Consider the following 24,528-nt stretch of genomic DNA (forward strand, 5'->3'; position numbering starts at 1 on the left):
TAAGAGCACTGACTGCTCTTCCAAAGGTCCTGAGTTCAAATTCCAGCAACTACATGGTGGCTCACAACCATTCATAATGAAACCTGACACCCCCTTCTGGTGTGTCTGAAGAAAGCTATAGTATACTTACATATAATAATAAATAATTCTTTGGGCTAGAGTGAGCAGAGGTCCTGAATGCAATTCCCAGCAACCAAATGATGGATCACAACCATCTGTACAGCTACAGTGTACTCATATACATAAAATAAATAAATAAAATTTAAAAAGATTGTATTGTGCCTCTTATTTTAAAATTGTAACTCAAGATGTAGATCCATGTACACACAACGTGTACATAGCCCTTCAAAAAAATGACTTGGCATTTTATTATAAGAACTACATTTAACTGTCAGGTATGATGGCAAACAAGTGTAATCCTAGCACACAGGAGGCTGAGGGAGGATTCTGGCCTTGATACCTGCATGGGCAACACAGCTGTCTATTGTGATCTCATAACAACTGCATCAAAGTAGGGATTAAAAACATCTGGGCCAGGTGTGGTGGTATATGTCTATAATCCTAGCCCTATGCATGCTGAAGACAGGAGGACCACAAGTTCAAAGTCAGCTTGGGTTATACAGCAAGATAGTTTACAAGCAAACAGATAAACAAAAACCATTAGTAGCTACTGGCAATTAATGGCAACTGGTGAAGGAGTCATTTTTCTTTAGGGATACAGCTGCTGCTAAGGTTGTCCATGCTCTTGTGGATGGCCCTACATCCATGCAATGCAAACAGCACTAATTGGACCCAGTGGGTTATTTAAAAAAGAAGGTAAGCTGCAAAGAAGGGGAAGTATTTGGGAGAAGGGACATCTGGACTAGACACAAAGATACATTATATACCAATTGTATGCAAAAGTCAAGAGTAAAGACTAACTATTCAGAAAGTGTGAAAGAGAACTAGCCAACATATTCAGCTCACAGCACCTGTGGGATCCTTGTCAACTTTGTTTTCTAAAGACCGGGTCTCACCTCAGTCCAGGCTTAACTGAAACTTGCTATGTAAACCAGGCTGGCCTCAAACTTGTGATCTTTCTGGCTCTGGCTCTGCCTCCCTCAGTGCTGAGACTACAGGCCTGCCCCACCACCCCCAGCTTCACCACTTTCAAAATGAGGCCTCTCTAGGACAATGACTGAGCAAGGAGGGTAAGAAGAGTGACTGGGTTATTTCTGTCCAATCCCAGAACGCCTTAATAGATAGTCAACTCCATAGCTTCCTTTATGAAGCCAGGCAAGATTTGTTCAGTACACTTCCTGGTTACAGGTTCTGTTCAACTTTCTCATTAGGAATCACTCTGTCTTCCATGTGTCACCATTGTTGCTTCCCAGTAGATCTCTTGTAGGTCTGTATGAAGCTCAACAGACCCACAGACCAACCAAAAATGCTATGGAAATTCTTGTCTAGGAAATGCACTTGATCAATACAAAGAGAGTGGAAAAAATTAGAAAAGCAGTTTTAATTACCAATAAAATAAAAAAATCACTGATTGATGTTAAGGCATTTGGTAAAAGGTTATTTTATGCACATATCATACTATCTGAATTCCCTGATCATCTTCAGGATCACTATAAGAAACTACATGTGTGTCTCATGAGTTGATACAATAAAATGTCTATGGCCCTGCTTATTAAGTTATCTGGGGGGAAAGTATAGCATCCAAATCTAACTAATCCTCTACATCTTTCAGTTTACAGAAACTAGGGAGGTTGGAAAAATAAATAGAAACCATTATCAAAATCAATGAAGAAAATCAATACTGGTGCATGGTCTGCAAGATAAATAATTTTGTTTCCTAACAAATCAACTCTATGAAGGAATGGGGGGGAAATGGGGCCTAACTCATTTTGTTATCAATATTGTCTTGTTAAAACCAAAACCAACCAACCAACCAAACAAACAAACAAACAAACAACAAAAACAACAAAACAAAACTTAACAATTTCACTTCCCTTGTGAACTGGCACAACAATTCTCAAGTTATCAAAGCGTATGTTAAAAGAATAAAACAGTATAGCCAAGTACAGTCAAACTCAAGAATATAAAGATGGTTCAATATGTAGAATTCAGTGTATTCCAGAAGTATAGTTTGAATGTTTTCTGCCCCCAAATCCATACTGACATTCCACTGTTAATCCAATAATATGGTGAGGTGAAGCCAGAACATGACCGGCCGGTGTCCTTATAAAGAAAGGGCTTGAGAGTAGCAGTCAGTTTACCCTTTTACCTTCTGCCACACGAGGATGCAGAGTCAATCCCCATCTGAAGAAGACACAGTGTTCAAGGTACCATTTTGAAAGCAAAGACCAGACATGGACATCTAAATCTTGGACTTTCCAGCCAACTGGGCCAACTATGAGAATTTAACTTGTCCAGATTACACACCCCGTTCCTGATCACTATTGTAGGGAGAAGTCCTGTCATTTGAAAAATAAATGGTGACAGAGAAATCAAGAGCTGAAAACTAATACAAATTAGAAAGAGAAGAGTAACTTCTGACTCCTGGATAACACTACTGTTCCTATAGGAAACTCAAAGGGATTGCAAAGTAACTCCTAGAACTAAGTTCAACAAGCTGTAGAATACAAGATATGCAATTATCTTGGTAATAGTTATAAACCAGAGTTAAACAGCAATGCAATTTGCAGTTGTTTCGAAAAGAAGTTCACATGCAAGCATAACTAAACATGTACATGACACTTTAGTGATGAAGTCTAAAAGCAGCTGACTGAAGGTCTAAATGAACGCACCTCTCATTCATGTCCTGGAAGATCCCAGCAGATGACACTTCCCTTCACCCTGATGTGAAGATCTAACTCACCCCACCCAAAAGTGCCACAGGACTCTGTGCATAGCTACAGAGAAATTCATTTTAAAAATGAATATGGAGTTTAAAAAGTTAAGAGTAATCAAAGCGTAAGGGGAGCCAAAGCAATTTTGAAAAAGAACAAAGCTAGGAAAATTCCACCATCTAGTTTTAAAACTTTCTAAAAACTACTAAACTCAGGATAGCAGCGAAGGCATTACAGTCAGAGATCAGTGCAACAGAACAGGGCCTAGAAACAGACTCAGATAAACATGGTCTCTCTTGGTTTCTAACCAAGGCGCAAAAAAAAGCAGTTCCTGATGAAAGCTGCTCTTTCAACAGTTAACACTGGTACACTCAAGACACAGGCTGAAAAAAAGTGTTCTAAAGATACAGTTCAAACCTTATCATGAACATTGATCTAAGTGAATAATACAACATATATAACTCTAAAGAAAAAATGTAATGGCCTAGGTCTTCAGTAAAGAATTCTTCAACATGATAGCAAATATAGACTGCATGGAAGGAAAAGAATGATCAGAATACAAAATTCAGAACTTTAGTGAGGAAAAAACCGAGAAGGCTAGCTAGCTACAAGTCACACATCTGACAGAGGCTCATCTCCGGGGAGCGGCCTGAGCCCAGGCTCAGGAACCTTGCCCGTTTCCACACAAGCTACAAAAGCTAGCTTGAGCTGCATCTGGATCAGCAGAAAGTCCTGTGATTCCCCTGGAATTGAACAAGGGGGGCTTGTGAGGTCCTACTGGGCCAGTTCTCCAGAGCTTGCATCTGAACCAAGGAGCCTCTCATTGTCTCACCAGTGCTTAGGAGACTTCCTGCCTCACCTACCCAAGTGCTTAGCACCAACAGGGAATGCTCTTCAGCAACCCGGTCATCTGGTCCCATTTGGTTGAGTTCACTCTGCATTATGGATTATGCTTTTAGCTACTCTACTTTCTATGCTAGCAACCATCTGAGTCTAAAAATACCCACAAACCAAAAAATGGGCAAAAGACCTGAGACAACTCATCAAAGGAAACAGGTGGAGGATAAACATAAGAAAAGCTGTCCTGACATTAGTAGGATCAGCAAAATGCTAAATTAAAACCATGAGACATCAAGGGGCTGGCAAGATGGCTCAGTGGTTAGCAATACCTGTTTTCTCTTGTAGAGAAACCAGGTTTGGTTCCTAGTACCCAAATAGCAGCTACAAACCACACCATCTGTAACTTCAGGTCTAGGAAATTGAATACCTTCTTCTCGTTTCAATCCCCACCAGGCACACATACGGTAAACAGATACATATGCAGACAAAACACCCATGTACATAATATAAAAATTAGTAAAAATTTCAATGAGACATCAGTATATGCCTTTTATAATAGCTAATAAAAAAAAGGGTTAGTTTTAAGGGCAATTGGAACTCTTATGTGGATGGTTGGAAGGTAAATGGTACAGATATCTGGAAAAACAGTTTGCAGTGTTCTTTTAAAGCTAAACATACATGTAATTCAACAAATCCCTGCTGGGAATTTAACCATAGCAAGAAGCTAGATTTAACTTTAACCTAAACCAAGATCTCCTCACAAGCGGGAATGAATAATATATAAACTGTGGTAACCCACATGGAGATACAGCTTAGCACCAAAGAGGGAAAAGCTATTGATTCATGCAAAATGGATGAATCTTAAATGCAGTTTTCTAAAACAAAGAAGACATTCCTAAATGGTTTCGTGCCACATAATTCCATTTATATGACTATCTCAAAATGACAGAATGACAAAGATCCGGTGAGTGGGTGCCAGGGGCTAAAGGGGTGGGTAGCTATGACTATAAAGAGCACATGGACAGTCTGCGGACATCAATCTGTTCTGTAGCCTGGTTGTAGTTAACAGCTGCATGGACCCGTGAGAACTGAAATCATAAATTTATATATGCTAAAATTCTGGGGCTGCAAAGAAAGGGCAACTTTAAAGTATGTACACCAAAAAAGAATATATAAATATATATATATATAAAATATATATATTATATATATAAAATATGGAGAAAAAAGATAGGGGAACTCTAATATAGGAAATTTAAGGATCAATACAACGAAATGGAATCTTTGTTTTTTCTTGGTGTGTGTATGTGTGCACGTATGTGTGCACATGTCTAGGTGTGTTACATGCACTGGTGTGCCAGTGTAGTCCAGAGAACATGTTGAATCCCCTGAAGCTGGAGTTACAGGCAGTTGTGAAGCATGTGACTCAGATGCCGGGAATGTAACTATGGTCTCTACGAGAGCAGTACCTGCTCTTAACCACTAAGCCGCTTCTTCAGTTCCCAAATTGAACTTGTAGGTCTGTCTCGCTTAGACCCTAATTTAAACAAACTAACGAAAAAGGTACCTTTTGGTATAATCAGGGGAAATTTTTATGATCCCAGGATTCCATTTTAAATTTAAGTTTCTGCAGTATGATAATGGAATTCTGACTAGATGTAAAAACAAAATGTTTTCATCTGTTACATATGTATTATGGAGCATGTATGTGTATGGAATAGCCTTAAATCAAGGACTTGGCCTCAAAAGACTTGAGGGGAAAATGTCTGTGCTAATCACCGTAAATGTTAAGCTGAAGGTTAGCCACAGTAATGCTCCATGTTTAGTATATTTGTAGCTCTCAATAATTTTGTCTTGCAAACAAAAGTTTTAAAAAAGAATACTATTTTTCAGCATTTGTTATAAAGCAGTACACAGGCCTGCAGTTGGTTTCAATGTCAAATCTTTCCAATGACTCCAAATAAATAAATGCTGGGCGTGCCAAAAATAACACTGACATGGAAAAAAAAAATCTAGAAATCCTATACTTTCAGCAGTAAACTACTAAGATTACCAGATTAGTAAAGATTTGCAGTTAGATGTTAAAATTGCAAGTCAGAGCAGTTTTCAATGACACCACCTGGAAATAAGGGGAAAAGGAACTGTAAAGCTGTAATTTTGATCCTAAAAATCTGAGCCTCAAAACCAATCCCCACACCTTGAAATTCTCATTCATATTTACATAGTGATGCTTTCGTCTGCCTGCCTAGCTTGTTCTTTTGAGCACTGTTACCATTTATCATTTCTTGAACACTCAGCAATGCCTGAGATTCGCATGAAATTCCCTCCCCGGGGGACACCACTCAAGGCCACACAAACAAAGCACAAAGAATAAGCTGCTTAGGAAATGAACACCGAAGGCAAAGCTGCAGAGCACATTAAGTTACAAATTCTAATTCTAAATGAAGAATAATCATTCAAACTGAAGGTCCGTCTGCCTCTACACTGGAGACTTAAAGAGGCCGAAGGGGCAAGGAGAGTTCTAGCAAATCTTTTCAAGTTCCTGTTGGCAGGAGGGAGGTGCAAAGTGCAAATGTAATATTACTAAGACTTTACTCTAGGGACCGCAAAGATGGTTCAGTGGTTGAGTGTTTGCTGTTCTGGAAGAGAGCCGGAGTTCAGTTCTCAGCACCTGTCTGGGCTGCTCAGAGGAGCAGCTCCAGAGATCTAATACTCTATTCTGGTCTCTGTTGGCACCTGCACTGACATGCACACATTCACATGCACACGGACATAATTAGAAATGAATTATTTTTAAAAAAGAGTTTGAGCCTGGCATAGTGGCACACACCTTCAGTCCCCTCGTTTGGGAGGGAAGGCAGAGGCAGGAAGATGACTGTGAGTGAGTTCCAGGCCAGCCTGATGTACATAGCTTTTCTAGATCAGCCACAGCTACACAATGAGGGTTCTCTCAAAGGATAAATAACAACTCTGAACCCTTTGTATGTTAACACATGTTAACACATGTACATAAAAGGAGCTAATCCAGCAGCCAGTACCCAAACCTTTGTATGTTAACACATGTACATAAAAGGAGCTAATCCAGCAACCACTACCCAAAGTGGTGTGTTGTGAGGAAAGGAATATCAAAAAGGTTCCACCTCCCATCTGCTATACACATCTGTAGCAAATCAGTAATGTTTAACTTTTTGAAGTTCAATAAGAATGCATTTTCATTTTAAAATATTACCCCTATGAGCCAGAAAAATCAAACTACTGAAATATCAGTTTATAAACTATTGATTTTACTTTTCATAATGATTTCTTGTCTCAAATATGATTTTCCCCTACTCCTGTTTTAAATGTTTGGTTTCTCTTACTGTTTAGTTGGAATTTTCAACTGTATAATAAAGTTATTCCAAGCTTGCGTCCCAACATTTTTACCAACTTAGTTTATAGAAGATGCATAGTATTTATTAAATATAAATATGTCACACTGCTAAAAAAAAAAAAATAAAGGCCTTGGCTTTGATAACTACCAAACATTGAATTTAAGATGATGGAGTACTGAGTTCTCCTATTTAAATTAAGTGGGAACGGAATGTGCTGAAAGCCCACGTGCCTGCTTAAGAACCTAGCAGTCTCCCACCAGAACATGTTCTCATTCCCCAGGGCCTCACATGGTCTACACATGCTTTAAGTTTTACTTTATTTTTAATATTGATACACAATTGCCTCTATGTGCATTATATACAGTACAGTCTGTTTTTTTCTGAAGGGTTCTGTTCATTACTTAAAAAAACATGGGGTTGGGGGTAACATGGTAGGAACCAATGTCCTGGGGGAATATGGAGCAAAACGTAGCTGAAATGACTTCATATAAGTTACAATTATTTGACCTTTCCAAAGTCTTGTATTATTAATGTTATAAGATTATATTCTGCCTCAACTTGAAGAATAAAAGCCAACTTATGCTCTTCAGAATTTGAAAGACAAGTAAGACATTAACAGGCTCTTGAGTTAGAAAATCTTTTATATTCACTGTATATGCATAAAAAAAGGTTATACCTTTCATGACAAAACTTTAGACTCTTGGGCTCAAAAATTTCTCTCTCCCTGTGTTAATCTTTAGAATTCTATTTTATTTCTTTCTCTGTAACAATCATACATAAAACCAGCTTTACCATTTCCCCCTCCTTTTCCAGGTTACACTTTATCTCAAGTAGATTAGAATCCGGATTAGCTGTATGTAATAGGATTCCAGGATGTAGGCAGATGTCTAGCTGTCACTGACGATCTGTCTTGCGATCAGCTCTTTCATTATTTCGTTGGTACCACCGTAGATGGGCTGCACCCGAGCATCCACGTAAGCTCTAGATAAATTAGAAGATAGTGTAATTCATATAGAAATGGTAGAAACTTTAAGCCCCATCTTTCCAGGTAACTATTGGTTAAGGAACTCTGAGCAATAAGAGCCTCTTATAAATAACTGACTTTTCATGGACAGCATTCATACTAGGTTGATAGAGTAAAAGCCACTAAGACACTACATTCAGAATAACGCTTAGGTGCCCTGACATAGCTTTGTAAAGCTGAACTTATATAACAAACAGCAACTGAAAACATCTACATTTAGTTATGCCTGGAACATCTTAGTGTCTTCTCTTTTAGTCTCCCCAGAAAGTTGAAAGCCACTGACCTTAGGGGGAAAAATAATAAATTACTTATTTCTAGACATTCCTTCTCATTCCATCTCTACAACCACCACCTAATGTTTTAAAAAGTTACTTCCCCCCCAAAAAAAGTTAACAAATAGCCTATTCTGGGGGAAATGATTAATAACCACTCTTGTCACAGCTGGGATTCAAATCCTAAGGGACTGAGCCCTCAGAGACACACAGACACTAACACTCAGCCATGACTTCATTCTTCTGTCTTCCGATGCTGGGAGAGAGGTCTGACTAACAGGAACTGAACTCAGGGTCCTGATAGGAGAGCGCCCCCCCACTGCGCCACACCCCCAGCCCAGGACTTGCTTTGACAGCTGTAGGAGTAGCCACTGTATCTGTTTTCACCCTTTCTCCTTTCTCTTCGGCCCTCTAGAATCCAGAAGGATAAATATTACTGCTTTTCAGGTTTAAAAAAAAAACAAAACCAAAAAAAACAAAAAACAGAAAAACAGAGAGAGGCTGATGTAGTTGCTAATTAATGATCACCCTTTTCTGGTGACATAACAGATAACCGTCAGGCTGGAACAAGAATGTAGGTGTCTCGCCTCTTTGGCAAGCAAACTTTTATTAGGTCACAATACTTTCATTGTCCCAGTCCTGTGAAACTAGTTACTGAGCTCCAGACTTTTCATGGAAGGAAAATGTACAGCCCGTTCTCAAATATATGAGTGGGGCTCTAATTATTTAATTTCTGAGATAAAATATGCTTGTTTCTCAGAATATGACTAACTTTGAACTTACACTTTTCCACATTCCCCAGGGTGCCTTGCAGATAAGTGGGTCCTCATTGAATATTTACCTATTCAATGAATGGTGGGGTGGGGGGAGGAAGGGACTCTAAGTATGTTTTGAAATATGTAAACCCTGCCCCCAGCCCCAGGAAGATTTTGTTCTCTACAAAACCAAGCACTCACATCTTCTGAAGGCCTGCCTGGCACTCCAGCCTACCTGGACAAGCCCAAGACTTCAGACATTTTTGAACTGGGCTGGGCATTTCTTTTTTATATTAAAGTAGTTCTACCAGGATATGTAATGGCAGACCAGCAGGCCTTTCATAAGTTACTAATTAAATTTACTCTACTAACATTAACAGAGAGAAGCAGGAGAGAAATGTTTAACTGCAGTGAAGTTCTCTGTCCCAGCTTCTCTCCACCTAGAATGGCTAAGAGATCTCCAAGGGTCTCAAGCTAAACCTAACGCTTAAAACTAAGATCAGCTCACGTGCCAGGAATTAACTATCTAAAAGTTCTAAAGGGGAACAAGACACCTCTTTATTTTTTTTTTTAAAGATTTATTTATTTATTATATATAAGTACACTGTAGCTGTCTTCAGACACTCCAGAAGAGGGAGTCAGATCTTGTTGCAGATGGTTGTGAGCCACCATGTGGTTGCTGGGATTTGAACTCTGAACCTTCAGAAGAGCAGTCGGGTGCTCTTACCCACTGAGCCATCTCTCCAGCCCAAGACACCTCTTTAAACCCTACAAAGTTCCCGACTCAATCAGTTCTCTATCTCTTTCTTCCCCTACCCATCCCTACACTAATAACGTAGTTAAACCTGGGGCAGGTGTAAGAATCAAAAGTTGGCTGGGCGTGGTGGCGCACGCCTTTAATCCCAGCACTCGGGAGGCAGAGGCAGGCGGATTTCTGAGTTCGAGGCCAGCCTGGTCTACAAAGTGAGTGCCAGGACAGCCAGGGCTACACAGAGAAACCCTGTCTCGGAAAACCAAAAAAAAAAAAAAAAAAAAAGAATCAAAAGTTGGATGATTTCTTTAAATCAAAGTCTGTACACTATAGGCACATACTGTCTAATACGTAACTAGCTTTTGTGATATCAGGATTTCCAACATCTTTGGGGACAGAAAGAGCTGTCTGGATAAAGATTCACATACTCTTTGAACTGGTAACCCAGCCAAGAATGGCTATTATTATTTAAAGGAGTTCAAGTCTCCTGACCTGAAAGCAGAAATTATAATGATCAATCCACAAGTTATCTTGCTTCTTATTTAAAAGCAAGGGACTCTAAGAAAGCAGACACTGCTGCTTATGGGACACGCTAACCTTATCCCAGGGTAGTGGACCCCCTCGAGTTAGCATGCCTTTCTGAGAACGTAAACTAAGCCACACATGCCTCTGTTCCCAGAAGCAGCTGTTACAAGAGCTTGCACACACAGATAGAAACATCCATTATCATTTCTCGTCCAAAGCCCTTCTATAAGATGGATGAGCACTTCAAAAACAAAAAAATGCACAGGAAAAATTCCAGTGACGGTAACCTTTGGGCTAGCATAATTTAAAAACACATCTGTATTTCATGACTACACAGGATTTTAAAAGGAAGCTCTGCTTGTGAGTAAGGTCTGCTTGAAGTAGCTCTGGAAGTCTAAGTCAAATGATTTATTTGGAAAAAAAAATCAATTTCATGCTTATATTCTCTCAAAAAGAGAAAAACACTTGATTGATGGTGAATTTTATGAAACTATAAATTATAGCTATCCAGTAACTAAAGCTTTTAAGCTGTGTGGTAACTATAGAATTAGCAGGTTGTACCCACACATGAACTTCTGTTCTTAATGAAACGGCAATAAAAAAAAAATACCTCATGTTCCATAAAAAGGATTAGGAGAACAGGGAACAGCTCTAGGTAGGCTTGCTGGGATGAGGAATTCAAACACGTCAGGCTAACAGTGTTCATGTCCTTGATAGTTTTCCTAACTACACAAAGCACCCAGGTAACAAATAGGGAACGTCTTTGGAAGCCGACAGCATTCCTACTTGCAGATTCAGAACTAAAGTGGCTGTGTATGAGTAGTCGTCAAAAACTTCCTTGGGCAATTTTCATAAGTTGAATAGACTGTTAAGTAAGAGGAAAAATACGTTCTACGATTATAAGAAAAACGTGATACCCAAGATATAAGATACAATTTGATAAACGCATGAAACTCAAGAAGAATGAAGACCAAAGTGTGGACACTGTGCACCTTCTTAGAATTGGGAACAAAACACCCAGGGAAGGAGTTACAGAGACAAAGTTCGTAGCTGTGATGAAAGGATGGACCATTTAGAGACTGCCGTATCCAGGGATCCATCCCATAATCAGCTTCTAAACGCTGACACCATTGCATACACTAGCAAGATTTTGCTGAAAGGACCCAAATATAGCTGTCTCTTGTGAGACGATGCCGGGGCCTAGCAAACACAGGAGTGGATGTTCACAGTCAGCTATTGGATGTATCACAGGGCTCCCAATGGAGAAGCTAGAGAAAGTACCCAAGGAGCTAAAGGGATCTGCAACCCTATTGTTGGAACAACATGATGTACTAACCAGAACCCCGGAGCTCTTGTCTCTAGCTGCATATGTATCGAAAGATGGCCTAGTCGGCCATCAATGGAAAGAGAGGCCCATTGGACTTGCAAACTTTATATGCCCCAATATAGGGGAATGCCAGGGCCAAAAGAATGGGAATGGGTGGGTAGGGAAGTGGGGGGCGCTATGGGGGACTTTTGGGATAGCATTGGAAATGTAATTGAGGAAAATATGTAATAAAAATATTAAAAAAAAAAAAAAAAAAAAAGAAAAACGTGAAAGAGAGGCAAGAGTCTGAGAAGAGCTGATAAAGAAGGGAGACGTATGGAAGACGCTGCAGCTGTAGCTGTCACTGTTTGATCTGAGGAAATTCATGTGTAACCCAATAAAAAGAAGCATCATAAAAATTCCATTCAGAAAAAAAAAAACTTTTATATTTTTTAAGCAAAATAAATACTTAAGGCATGGTATGTTAATTCTTCTACTATGTAAGTGGACCATTCTGTATTGCTTTCTCTGTTTGTTTGTTTGTTTGTTTAAGTAGCTAGAGATAGTGGCCAGTGGCAAATTGCTTGCCTAACACATGCACAGCCCTGAGTTCAGTTCCTACGATGGCCAGTTCTGATTATTAACTTGACAACATCTGGAAACATCAAAGGCACAGACTTCCAGGTATAATAACGAAGAGTTATGTAGATTAGGTTAGCCTAGGGGCACACCTGTCAAATTGTCTTGTTTGGGTTAACTGAGGTAGGAGACTCACTCTAAAGTTAGGTGGCACTATTTAGGCTTGGGTCTTGGACTGCATAGAACGGCAGCCATCGGCTGAGCAGCCGCATCCTTCACACTCTGCTTCAGAACTGCAGGTCCAACCTGCAAGCTCCTGCAGCCAGAACAACCCACTCCGATGGGCTTTACCCTCCAACCGGCAGCCAAAGGAAACACGCGTCTCCCTTCCATCGCTTTTGTCAGGGAATCTTACCACACCAGTAAAAAAAAGTAATTCAAAGAGAGAGTGAGAGAGAGAGAATAGGAAAAAATGAAGGAATTCACTTTTTAAAAAATGGTCTATCTTACCGAGTGGTGGTGGCACTCGCCTTTAATCCCAGCACTTGGGAGGCAGAGGCAGGCGGATTTCTGAGTTCGAGGCCAGCCTGGTCTACAGAGTGAGTTCCAGGACAGCCAGGGCTACACAGAGAAACCCTGTCTCGAAAAACCAAACCAAACCAAACCAAACCAAGAAAAGCATCAAGGTAAGGAGATGGAGAAAAAGGAAGAAAGAGCTGTGCATCTGGGTGGGTGGGGAGGTGGGGAGGACCTAGGAGGAGTTAAGACAGAGGAAACCATAATCAGAACATACTGTATGAAAAACATTCCATTTTTAATTTTTAAAAAAAATCACATAAAATATAATTAAGGAAGGAAGGGAGGGAGGAGGAAGGGAGAGAGAAAGACAGACAGACAGACAGATCGAGGATCATAGGCTGAATATGGCGGCACATACACACCATTAATCCCTGTCCTGAGTTAGAGACAGCTAGATCTCTGTGATTCTCAGGCCAGCCTGGTCAGACAGGATTACAAAGTAAGATCACAAACTCAAGTGACAGCAGATGCTGGCGAAGATATGGAGGTGAGGGAACACTCCTCCATTGCTGGTGGCAGTGCAGACTAGTCTAACCACTTTGTAAATCAATTGGGCATTTTCTCAGAAATTTAGGAATAGTTCTACCTGAAGACTCAGCTATACCACTCCTGGGCATATGCCAAAAGATGTCCCACCATACCACAAAGACACTTGCTCAACTATGTTCATAGCAGCTTTATTCATGATAGCTGGGAGCTGGAAACAACCCAGATGTCTCTCCACAGAAGAATGGATAAAGAGAATGTGGTTCATCTACACAATGGAGTACTCCTCAGCCACTAAAATAAAGTCATCATGAAATCTGCAGGCAAATAGATGGAACTAGATGGCTACTGAGTATGGTAATGCAGACCCAGAAAGACAGGAGCCTGGCATAACTGTCTCCTGAGAGGCTTCATCCAGCAGCTGATGGGAACAGATGCAGAGACCCACAACTAAACATCAGGCAGAGCTCAGGGAGTCGAGAACACCACAAGAAGAATCGAGTAACCGGGGCCCATGGGTGCTCACAGAGCCTGAACCACCAACCAAACAGCACGGGCTGGACCTAGGCCTATACATTTGTAGCAGATGTGCAGCTTGGTCTTCATGTGGGTCCCCTGACACTGAAGTGGGCTGGGGGGTTGTCTCTGACCCTGTTGCCTGCCACTAGATCCCTTTCCCCTAGCTGAACTACCTGGTTGGGCCTCGATGGGAGAAAATGAGGTTAGTCCTGCTGCAACCTGATGTCCCAGGGTGAAGAGGTACCTAGGGGGTGTGTCCTCCCCTTCTCCTCAGAGAGTAGGTGTTAATGGGGGGAGGGATTTCTCAGGGTGAGACTGGGAGAAAAGGAAGGAGAGGGCGCTATAATTGGGATGGAAAATAAATGGAAAAAAAATCCTATCTCAAAAAAAAAAAAACAGAAGAAGAAGAAAGAAAAACAGAAAGAAGGAAAGGAAAGAAAAGTGCTGCAGAAGGGCCCGCCATACTTACTTTGCAATCGGGTATTCCCACATGTACCCCCAGCCTCCGTGGAGTTGAACACATTCATAAGCTACACTGTTTTGTAATTCAGATGCCCTAAATGATCAAAATAATAAGCAGAGAAAGAAAGGCAGTTCAGTTGGTACCGTGCTTAAAATCCTTAGGTTCAGGCCCCTGTCACGCAGACCTGAGGTGCCTATGCATGCATATAAGACAACTCTTAGGAGATAGTGGCAGAAGGATGAGAAGTTCAAGGCTAGCCTTTGCTACACAGTGAATAGCAGGCCAGCCTGGACACAGGAAACCTTGCCTCAAAAAAGCTTTCTCACCACTCAACAAATTTAAACGAACTTTTAACATTCAGCACCATTACATCCATAAGCCTGGTTGAGAGCAAGAGCAAGCAAAATGCTCTTCCTAAAATACCTTTTCCTGTAAGCCGAAGAACTTTTCATAAATGTAAAACACACCCCCCTCCATGCCCCAAGGTAAAGGTTCATGCTAATTTCACATTCCTTTTTAATCTCATCATCTAATCATTATAAAATCATTACACAAAACACCATTCTGCATATTTCCCTTGTATAGCAATGACTAGACTGAGCCTGAGTTAATAAATAACAAAGGGAATTTTTCTAGTCTGTTTCTGGGCTAGTGAGATGAGTGGTTTTTTTTCTTCTTTAAGAAAAAAACAATTCCATTCCACATATGATTTGAACCATATTTGCGTCTTAAAACACATAAAAAACTTAACAGGGGTCCTGTACTCTCAAGCTCGCCATTAACCCATTGTTAATGACCCTTAATTCAAATGTAAATCTTTCTAAACCCAATGGGACTTTTGCCTGACAGTCCATACTTTGGTGTTTCTCTTAGATCTGGAAAACACCTCACATTCTATCCAAAGTTGTCGCTAGAGAATTAAATTTAGTCTGACCTACTGAATGGACTGGGACTCACTAGTGAGACTCCCAAGTTTTATCCTTCTATTCTTTCTGCCTTGCTTTTCTCCCATTCTTTAGATAATTTAAAATTAAACTCATTACTGAATGAAGTACAGTACTCACTGATGCTGCTTCAGGCTCTCAATATTTTACTCTTAATAACAAGTTAAAAGTTACATACCAACTGGAGTAATGTTTAGGATATTATAAACAGACCCAATGGAACTTTCAAAAACAATTGTTTTTTTTTTTATTTTTTACTGCTATTTTTCACGTACGGCCTTCTTCCTTTAATGCCTTCATGGTTGTGTTTAAAGGCTGGCAGAACCCCACGGTAATATGGACCAACGCTGCACTTTAACTATAGGGATGCGCGTACCAGTATTTTGCCATGGAAGCGGAACCGGAGTCCAGACGTTTGGTTTCATGCAACTGCAGACAGCTGTCCACAAAAGCTCTGGTGACACATATGTGTGTCTTTAATTCTGCTAGTTTATGCTGCACCGTCTTGAGACAAAGTGGGGAGGGGGGAGAGAGCATGGTAAAAGTTCAGGTTTCCACTCAGCACCTCTAATGCTTACATAATAAAAAAAATTCTAAAGCAAAACGAAAGTGAAACTGTGTGTGTGTGTGTGGGGGGTGTCCGATAAAAGGGCATACATGAACTGAAATGAAAACGAAAACAAAAACAAACAACCCTGAATCTTAGCAAAATGATATACACTAGGTAAAAAATACCTGTCACAGTTTAAGGAAAGTGCTTAAAGGACATCATGATTTAATGTGTGAGCGCCATCTCGTGGCAGGAGCTGCCATGACACCCAGTTTTCTCTGGCGGTTAAACAGGATTTCCTCTGCATTCATGACATGAAGGATATGCATTTCCCTACTGTGTCTGTGCCTTAAACTAAAATAACAGAACAGGACTGAGGGACAAGATGGATCGATCTAATCACATACGCATCATCAAATATTTATTATCTAATTATCACAGTAGTAACAACGGAAACGGACTAGGAAAGATCCTACTCCAGTAACCTATAGCGCCTCCCATCCCTCTCATGCAGCCTCCAACTGGCTCGGCGTGGTCTTCTTTGTAAGTGTTAATAACTATGTATTATTATGTAATAACTATGTCCTCTCCTGCTGCAGTAGACAGCCGACAGGGAGCTTGGACATCACTCTATTTAGACCATGCTCGGCTGCTCCTGATTGATCACGTCCTCAAGCTGGGTGATGCACACTTTGAATCCCAGCACTCAGGAGGCAGAGGCAGGCAGACCTCTGGGAGCTCCAGGCCAGCCTTGTCTACAGAACCAGCTCCAGGACAACCAAGGCTACACACACACACACACACACACACACACACACACACAAACCCTCTCTCAGGAGTGGAGGCAGTGTCTTGTGGTTTTGCCCCTCTCTCTTCTAAAAAGTGTAACTGCCATCTAATGATTCTGACACCAAGCAGTGGTGAGGCTGGTCACACCCAACCTCGCCTGAGCATCCAGGCCTCTGATTTGGAGCATGCTGGCATGTCCATTTTTTTTTCTATGTCCTTTTCTACTAGATCTATATTTCCTTTGGCCAAATCTCTCTACCTTTTCATCAGCATAAAGTTCCTCACTCCCACCTTACTCAAGTTTACAAAGAGAAAACTATAAAGGAGACTGGCTTAACTAATTTTCTATAGACATAGAAAACCCTGGGGCCTGACTTCTAAGTTTTTATTCCCGGACATTACATAGCATTTCATATGAGGGGTAAATCTGGGGATAGGGTGAGAATATCAGACAATTCTCAAGAACTGTTGCCTTATGTGATATTACAGGTGAGGATTTATACACTATTAGAATATGTAAAGATCAAGATCTCTCTCATAGGAAAGTTCTTCTATATAAATAGTTGGTGCTTCTAGAAGCTGAAGTTAAAAGTTAAAATGCAGACCAGCATGGGCTCACTTAAAATTCTTACACATCCAGTAGGCCCAGAGGGCTAAGAATAACAAATGCCGTCACGAGTACATAATTTACTGTCTGAAGATAAAAAGATTAAACATTTACATATTCTTGGCACTGAACCAGGGGCTAGGGAACAGAATTAGCCTTTGTGCTTCCCCACAGACAGCATCAGGCTTTCTGAAAGCATCACCTGATACTGGTAGCATGCTTTTCATGAATGATCGACATGCTCGCAGACGTATCTTTAATGGTTACTGATATCAGTGCGATCATTAAAAACTGCAGTTCGAATTTAGGGAGAAAGCCACCCACAGTGGCACGAACTGAAATTCCAGCACTTGAGAGGCAGAGGTAAAGAGTCAGGAGTGAAAGGTCAGTCTATACTCTATGAGCCTGTGTCTGTCTCTGTCTCTGTCTCTGTCTCTCTTTCTCTCTCTTATACATATACACACATGCAGAGAGTCTGTCTCTGTCTATTTCTTATACACATACACACAAGCACACACAGAGAGAAATATTTGTAAATAACTAAGTGAACTTAGACACACACGCAGAGAGGGAGAGAGAGAGAACGTAAGTGACTGAGTGAATTTACTAAAATCTCTCCCAACCTTCTGAATGAGTAGATGCTTAGCGGGTAAGGGCACTTTCTGACAAGCCTGATGACTTGAAGTTCAATCCCTAAGACCCACATGTGGAAGGAGAATCAACTTCCACAAGTTGTTCTCTGACATCCACACACTTGACATGGGAGTGCATACCCCTACCCATCCACTGGGGGGGGGGGGGAGGAAGGGAGGGAGGGAGAAGAAGAGGGAGAGGGAAGGAAGAAAGAGAATAAATTAAGATGTAATTTTAAAAACAATTAAGCGCCCCAGTATAGGGAAATGCCAGGGCCAGGAATGGGAGTGGGTGGGATGGTGAACAGGAGGATGGGGGAGGGGATAGGGGATTTTTGGAGGGGAAGCCAGGAAAGGGGATAACATTTGAAATGTAAATAAAGGAAAATATCTAATAAAAAGAACAATTAAGCAAGGATTGACACTTATCTTGGAACTTCAGGACTTGAAGACACCTTGGAACGGTTAGCAAAACCGTGAATTGTTATCAGCATATATTATGATTTAGCTATAAAAAACCCCACCCTCTATCTATCTACTCTATCTAATCTTACTGTTAGTTAATGCTGTACTCAACTCAAGGTCCTAGGAACTACACAGTTTGAAGACATTGAAGAAAAAGACATTTTATTTTCCTTTTCCTATCTCTTTCCAAAATAGAATTTCAAACATTAAGACTTAGCAGTTTTGCGGATTTACAAACAGGAACTCTTTCTGCCAGAAGGCAGCCTGCCTAGACTATGCAGGTTTCAGGAGCTATGTTAGGACAGAAGCCGCTGCACTTGTCTACGATGCCAAAACACGGCCTCAGTGTTCCACTCTACCTTTCCCTTAACGTGGTAACTGCATGGAGACTAGGAGTCCAAATTGGACGCCACACCCTCCTACTGAAGTCTTCCCTGTTGGCTTCTGTGATGAGCCTCTCTGGATCTGCCTTCTTGTAGACCTTCTCTATGTCGCCTCAAGCCTTCCAGTGTCCTCAGGACTCTGGCCTGGCCCTCTTCATCTTAGCGTTTCCATTCTGCTCTCCCCTTTCCCAATCTCATCCACTTTTGAGTTTCTAACACCCCTTGCATCAAAGTACCGTTAATTATCATTTCACCCTGCCCCAACTGAGATGACTAACTTGATAAACAGCCAGATGTAAAGACAAACGTACCTGTATGTGTGCAACTGTTTTCCCAAAAGCTTTTCTTTGCTTCACGTAGTTCCTGGTTTCTTCAAACATGAACTCACAGGCAGAAATTGCCAACTCAGCAATTAAGAGCCTTTCCTAGAACCCCCAAATTAAGTAGTAAACATTATTACATGAACCTCTTTTATGCCACTTCAAGACGTCCTATAAATACTTTTTATAATAAACTTCCAAAGATTAACTTTTAACTTACCTCTTAGCGCTAAGAAAAGGCTCCCACAGACGTCTGTGGTTATCAGAACATATCTAAGAACCGTGATACCTAAGGGGCTTGGTTTGTAACCACACTGTCAACCTCACAGATGCTACGTCCTCCAGCACACAGTTCAAATTTTACCGACTGGTGTAAAATAGCGGTGGTAGTCACCGGATTTCACCACGCTGGCGATTTCTGAATTCTACCTAACCACTGGAGCCACTAGCAGTTTTCAGTTTCATGCTTAGCTTGCACCATAGCTGCTGCCAGGCAAAAGGCAAACACATCCGTATAGCAGTCTGTACGCCTGAATGATTAGGCAATGCTGGCCCCAAAGGACTGACTGGAAGACTGTGGCGTGAAGAAGCTGTCTGTTTAACACCTTCTCCTCTTTGCAGTTATTTACAACCTGCCAACCGTTCCTGGCGATGCTTCTTTACAAAGAGTTAAAAGTTCTCCATTAAAACTGAGGTCATTCTGAGGAGCCACGGAAACCTATTGTCCTTCTACTTGGTAGGGTCCTGCGGAGTTCGGTTACTTTCTTATCTGGCCTGTTAATAGGGATACTTCATCTTTTTTTTTATTGGATATTTTCTTTATTTACATTTCAAATGCTATGCCCCTTTCCCAGCCCCCTATCCCCTCCCCCTTCCCCTGCTTCTATGAGGGTGTTCCCCCACCCACTCACCCCCTCCCACCTCCCACCTCCCCACCCTCGTATTCCTCCACACTGGGGCATCAAGCCTTCACAGGACCAAGGGCCGCTCCTCTCATTTATATGCCCAACAAGGCCAAACTCTGCAACATATGCAGCTGGAGCCATGGGTCCCTCCATGTGCATGCACTCTTTGGTTGGTGGTTTAGTCCCTGGGAGCTCTGGAGGGTCTGGTTGGTTGATATTGTTGTTCCTTCTGTGGGGTTGCAAATCCCTTCAGCTCCTTCAATTCACCCTGTGACCAGTTCAATGGCTGTGAGCATCTGCCTAACAGTGATACTTCTTTATATGCAACTTTATACTATACTCAGATGATCATTGTAGCGCAAGCTTGACATGTGTGGATCTTTTTTATACAGCTCTGTAGTCTACTTCTGCTCAGTATCTAACCGGATGCATGTAACCCAGACAGAAATGGTATCCTAGGCATTTAATACCTGTGGGAGCTCTTGCATGAGGTAGTAGAAGCCTTTATTCTCTTCTCCAAGTAAGGCATTAGCTGGCAATCGGACATCTTCAAAGAACAGTTCTGCTGTGTCCTGAGAAACAGGAATCAAGCAGAGAATGAGCGCGTTCCTTTCCCAGTAGCCCCGTAGCGTTTTTAACTTCCAATGAAGAACCAAGAGACAAACTGGAGTGGACTTGGAGCCTGAACATTAAGTCATAAGTAATAAGCCAGGGAGTTTTATCTAAATCTATCTCATTCCACAATGGTGGCTTTCCTGGTGCAATGCACATTCAGGCTTTGACACTCTCCGGTTCTCTAGGTACTGGGAAGTTAGAATTTCTAACACACTAAGCAAAATATGCTCTCTGATGACATCTAACAAATACTGCTACTACCTCACAATCTTCTAAATTTCACAAACAGGTGATTTATTACAATGCAGCTGCTAACTTTCCCATTTCTAAAGCAGATATTCAAGACACCCGGGTTCCTTCCCAGTCCTGAGTATGACAGAGACAGCAGCGTGACTGAAAAGAAGTCTCCCTTGCCGTTTCTGAAAACATACCCTGCACTCTGCTCAGGAAGATGCCATGAGCAACTCTGCCTATCTACGTTCTGACTGAGAGTCTGATTCAAACCACGGCTTACCTGAGCTTTCATTCCCATCTTATGTAGCTTCCGGCCCTTGATAAATCCTTTCATTCCGTTTTCCACCAAAAAGAGGCTAATGCCATGGGCAGGCGATCGAGCTTCACGATTGGTGACGGCCACGACGATCACGAGATCACTTAGCCAGCCATTGGTGATGAACACCTGCAGGAATATCCAGATGCACTGTGATACTCTGCAATCCTCAGGTCTATGTGCACGCTTACACTCAGGGAGCACACATAAGACCAGAATAGGCACTGGACGGACGCGTCCCCATCTCTCTACCCACACAGGGAGCTGCTGCATGGACGAGATTAATGAAGAGCAGGGATCTCCAGTGCTTCGATACTGAAGTGTCTGCAGTTTCCCCACTACTCATGAGATGAACAGTAATAAGAAACTAATAGATTGTGTCTTTAAAATAAAGCCAAATTGCCCATTCACTTGGTAAGTTGGATTCTAGTGGGGAGCTATAGAGAGGAAAAAGGAATTTGCTTTAAATGGCACTAAACTCTTAGACTGATTGGATTTTAAAAAAGGCTGTTTTTGTTTTTCATTTTTATACAGATTGCCTACTACTTCTTTCCAAATGGCCTAAGTAAGGACAGCGCTATGGTTAAGTGTTGTGGTGGTGAGTGGTGGGGGATGGGGGCAGAATGGCAAGCTAAACAGGAAAAATGGGCTGATAATCCAAAGCAATTCATAACTGACACTTCATTCTGCACTTTGCCTGAGGCGACCTCAACTGTCAGGGCTTAGTCATCCTCAAGTCACCCCCTGAGACTCCAATGCTGTCTCTTCTCCACTTTTATGAGACAAGACCTCACTAAGCAGACAGCCTGAACCTGTTCTGTAGCCCAGGCTGGCCTAGAGTTTAAAATCCCTCTGCTTCAGCCTCCAGAGTACAGGGGTGTGCCTCCATGCCCAGATCACCCACATTGCCTGATACAATCTGGACCTACTGGATTCCACAAAGTGACTCACGCGCAGAACATGTCCGCCCCACCCCATACTCCTGCCCAACAACGAATGGCAACGTATCCTCTACTTCAACAAATGCTTTAATAAACTATGCTGCCATCTGCTTCCCAGTCAGCGTGGTGCTGTTCGTTCTGGTCCACGTTTACTGTTCCAGTCTGCTTACTTCCTTTTCTACTGTTGCCACTAACTCCCCTCCCGGCTCTCCTCAGGGCTCGTACAAGGATCTAAGACAGCTCCCACTACAACTCCATCCATAATCCATCAGCTGCCCAGAGGGGCTGCTCTATACGGCAGTGTGATCCTTCCAAGTTCACACCCCAACATCTTTCGACAGCTAGCTTCAAGATACACTCTGAAGCCTTTGAGCAGGCATAAAAACTCCTCACAAACAGATGGTAGCTCACCCCTCCTGCCTCTTCTCTCATCCTATTTTGCTTCTGTTTCCTGCCCTTGGGTCAGCTCTACTGAAGCCCTTGTCTCACACATCCCAGTGCCTTCCAGACCCGTGTGTCTTTGAAAATCACGTTTCCGCCGCTATGGAGGCCCCTTCTAACTCTAACAATGCAAATCCTCCATACCTTGGACTAGGCTCAGGTATCCCGTCATCTAGACTTCTTGCCAGTCTTCCACACTGAGTTAAGCACTCCTAATGCACCATCAATTCCAGGCTCAGACAAGCTGCTGCTTTGTTTATTCAACATTGGAACCAGGGCCTGCACAGACCAGGTACAGATGGTACCACTGAGTCTGCATATCACAGCACTTAGGTAACTGCTTCCTAAAGTTGATTTGAATGATGTCAGTGATTCAAGACTGACATCTATAAGTCTATAAAAGGAAATTTTCTAGGATACAAGATATACTCTCTCTAATTCTTAAGAGATTCATAATACCCACTGGCATATCAAAGAATGAGAAGTTCTCCATAGGAATTACTGATGTCAGAGAAGAAACTGTTACTAGACACTGACAAAGTAAGTTTGAAAATCAGATTTTCAGGAACCTGACAGTACCTCAATATTATTTGATTTTGTAAAGATAAAAGCATTAGCTTAAAGAAAGTGGAACATTCTTAAATACTGAACATGTTTAACACAACATAGTTGTATATCCCTGTACTGCCAGCACTTAGGCAGAGAACACAGGAGGGTTATGAGTTCAAAGCTATCCTGGCCTCTACAGCAAGACCCTGTCTCAAACAAAGAAACAGGCCAAATAATAACAACGAAACAGGAGCACTCATCCACAGATAGTCCTTGTATTAAAAAAGAGCATCTCTCCTTAACATCTATCTAGTCAACCGCAGCATTTCCTCTCAGGGATATGTTTACTCTTGAGCCATCTGCACCCATCGGAGGAGCTCTTAGTAAGCTGATCCTCAGAAGACCTGGAGGGTTCTTGAATCCTATTGTCCACACTTCTAGCTCTTAAGACCTCTTGAAAGTTTCTCATATTTGTTTTAAACTTTTTCTTCTAATCTTGTTTTTTCATCTTAGTGTATGTACATGGTCACTTTGCCTTTATGTATGTCTATGCATGTGCATGCAGTATCCACAGAGGCCACAAGAGGGCATCTGATTTCCCAGACGTGGACCTAACAGGCAGTTATGAGTCACTGTGTAGGTGCTGGCAACGGAACCTAGGACCTCTAGAAAAGCAGCCAATATTCTTAACTGTTGAGCCATCTCTCCAGCTCCCTCTTAATCTCTTTTTATAAAATGTACTTACTTGTTTATATACATCTGTGTAAGGTACCCTCCTCTATCACTCTTCACCTTGCTCTTTAAGGCAGGATCTCTCCTTAAACCTGCGGCTTGCAATTTTCACCTAGGCTAGTAGCCTCACTGCTCCTCTTGTCTCTGCATCCTTCAGTGCTGGGGTCAAAGGTGTGCACCTTTCTCTATGGGTGAAATAATCCAAGTTCCAGGCCTCCCGCTTACACTGTGAGTGCTCACAGACACCTTCCCCCAATTCCTCATCAGCTTAAAGTTCACCATCGCTTGACTTACTTTGGAGCAACAAAACCTTTTCTTTCTTTTTGTCTGTCAAGAGTCATTTGGAAGCTAAAAACACCTTTGCAGTATTTGCAGAAGGCCAAGCAACATGAAACATAGGGGGGTAGCTACAGACTCTGCCATTTAAAATCTATAAATGTCTTACTCTCCTGAGACCTCCTGTGTTAGTTCCTGGATTGATCATATCTCAGACATGTAGTTGCTGAGGTAGTCTGAGACACTGGTACCCACGCCTGCTTTTTCACACACCTTGCTTCCATTGAGAATCCAATCACTCCCAGATTTTTTGGCGTTCGTTCTTACTCCTTGTAAGTCACTATAGTGGGAAACAAAGGTCAATCAATGGATTAAAAAAAATCAAATTATGCAAAAGCTATTATGTAAGGTCACATGTATTAAAAAATCCTAATATTAGAAATATTCACAAAGTTACACGAAAAATACATCTAATATATTTTAAATTTCATGGAAGCCCAACTGTATTTAAGAACTCCAAACTAG

The 24,528-nt window shown here is 41.6% G+C and overlaps 1 protein-coding gene across 1 annotated transcript in view; it reads right to left on the reverse strand.

Moving 5' to 3' along the window:
* Positions 1–7,774: 7,774 nt before the first annotated feature.
* Acadl (acyl-CoA dehydrogenase long chain) overlaps positions 7,775–24,528 on the reverse strand; it is a 30,355-nt gene continuing 13,601 nt past the window's right edge. Inside the window, exons 5-11 of the mRNA XM_021158666.3 lie at positions 24,277–24,343; positions 21,029–21,193; positions 20,370–20,471; positions 18,986–19,099; positions 15,625–15,752; positions 14,311–14,397; positions 7,775–8,026 (exon numbers count right to left, since the gene is read on the reverse strand). Of these exons, the coding sequence (XP_021014325.1) occupies positions 7,933–8,026; positions 14,311–14,397; positions 15,625–15,752; positions 18,986–19,099; positions 20,370–20,471; positions 21,029–21,193; positions 24,277–24,343 (757 nt within the window). The 3' untranslated portion in view covers positions 7,775–7,932. The remainder of the gene's footprint in view (positions 8,027–14,310; positions 14,398–15,624; positions 15,753–18,985; positions 19,100–20,369; positions 20,472–21,028; positions 21,194–24,276; positions 24,344–24,528) is intronic.

The sequence above is a fragment of the Mus caroli genome, unplaced genomic scaffold, assembly GCF_978045245.1.
Source record: "Mus caroli unplaced genomic scaffold, Mus_caroli_1 scaffold_1, whole genome shotgun sequence".
In the NCBI taxonomy this organism is placed as follows: Eukaryota; Metazoa; Chordata; class Mammalia; order Rodentia; family Muridae; genus Mus; species Mus caroli.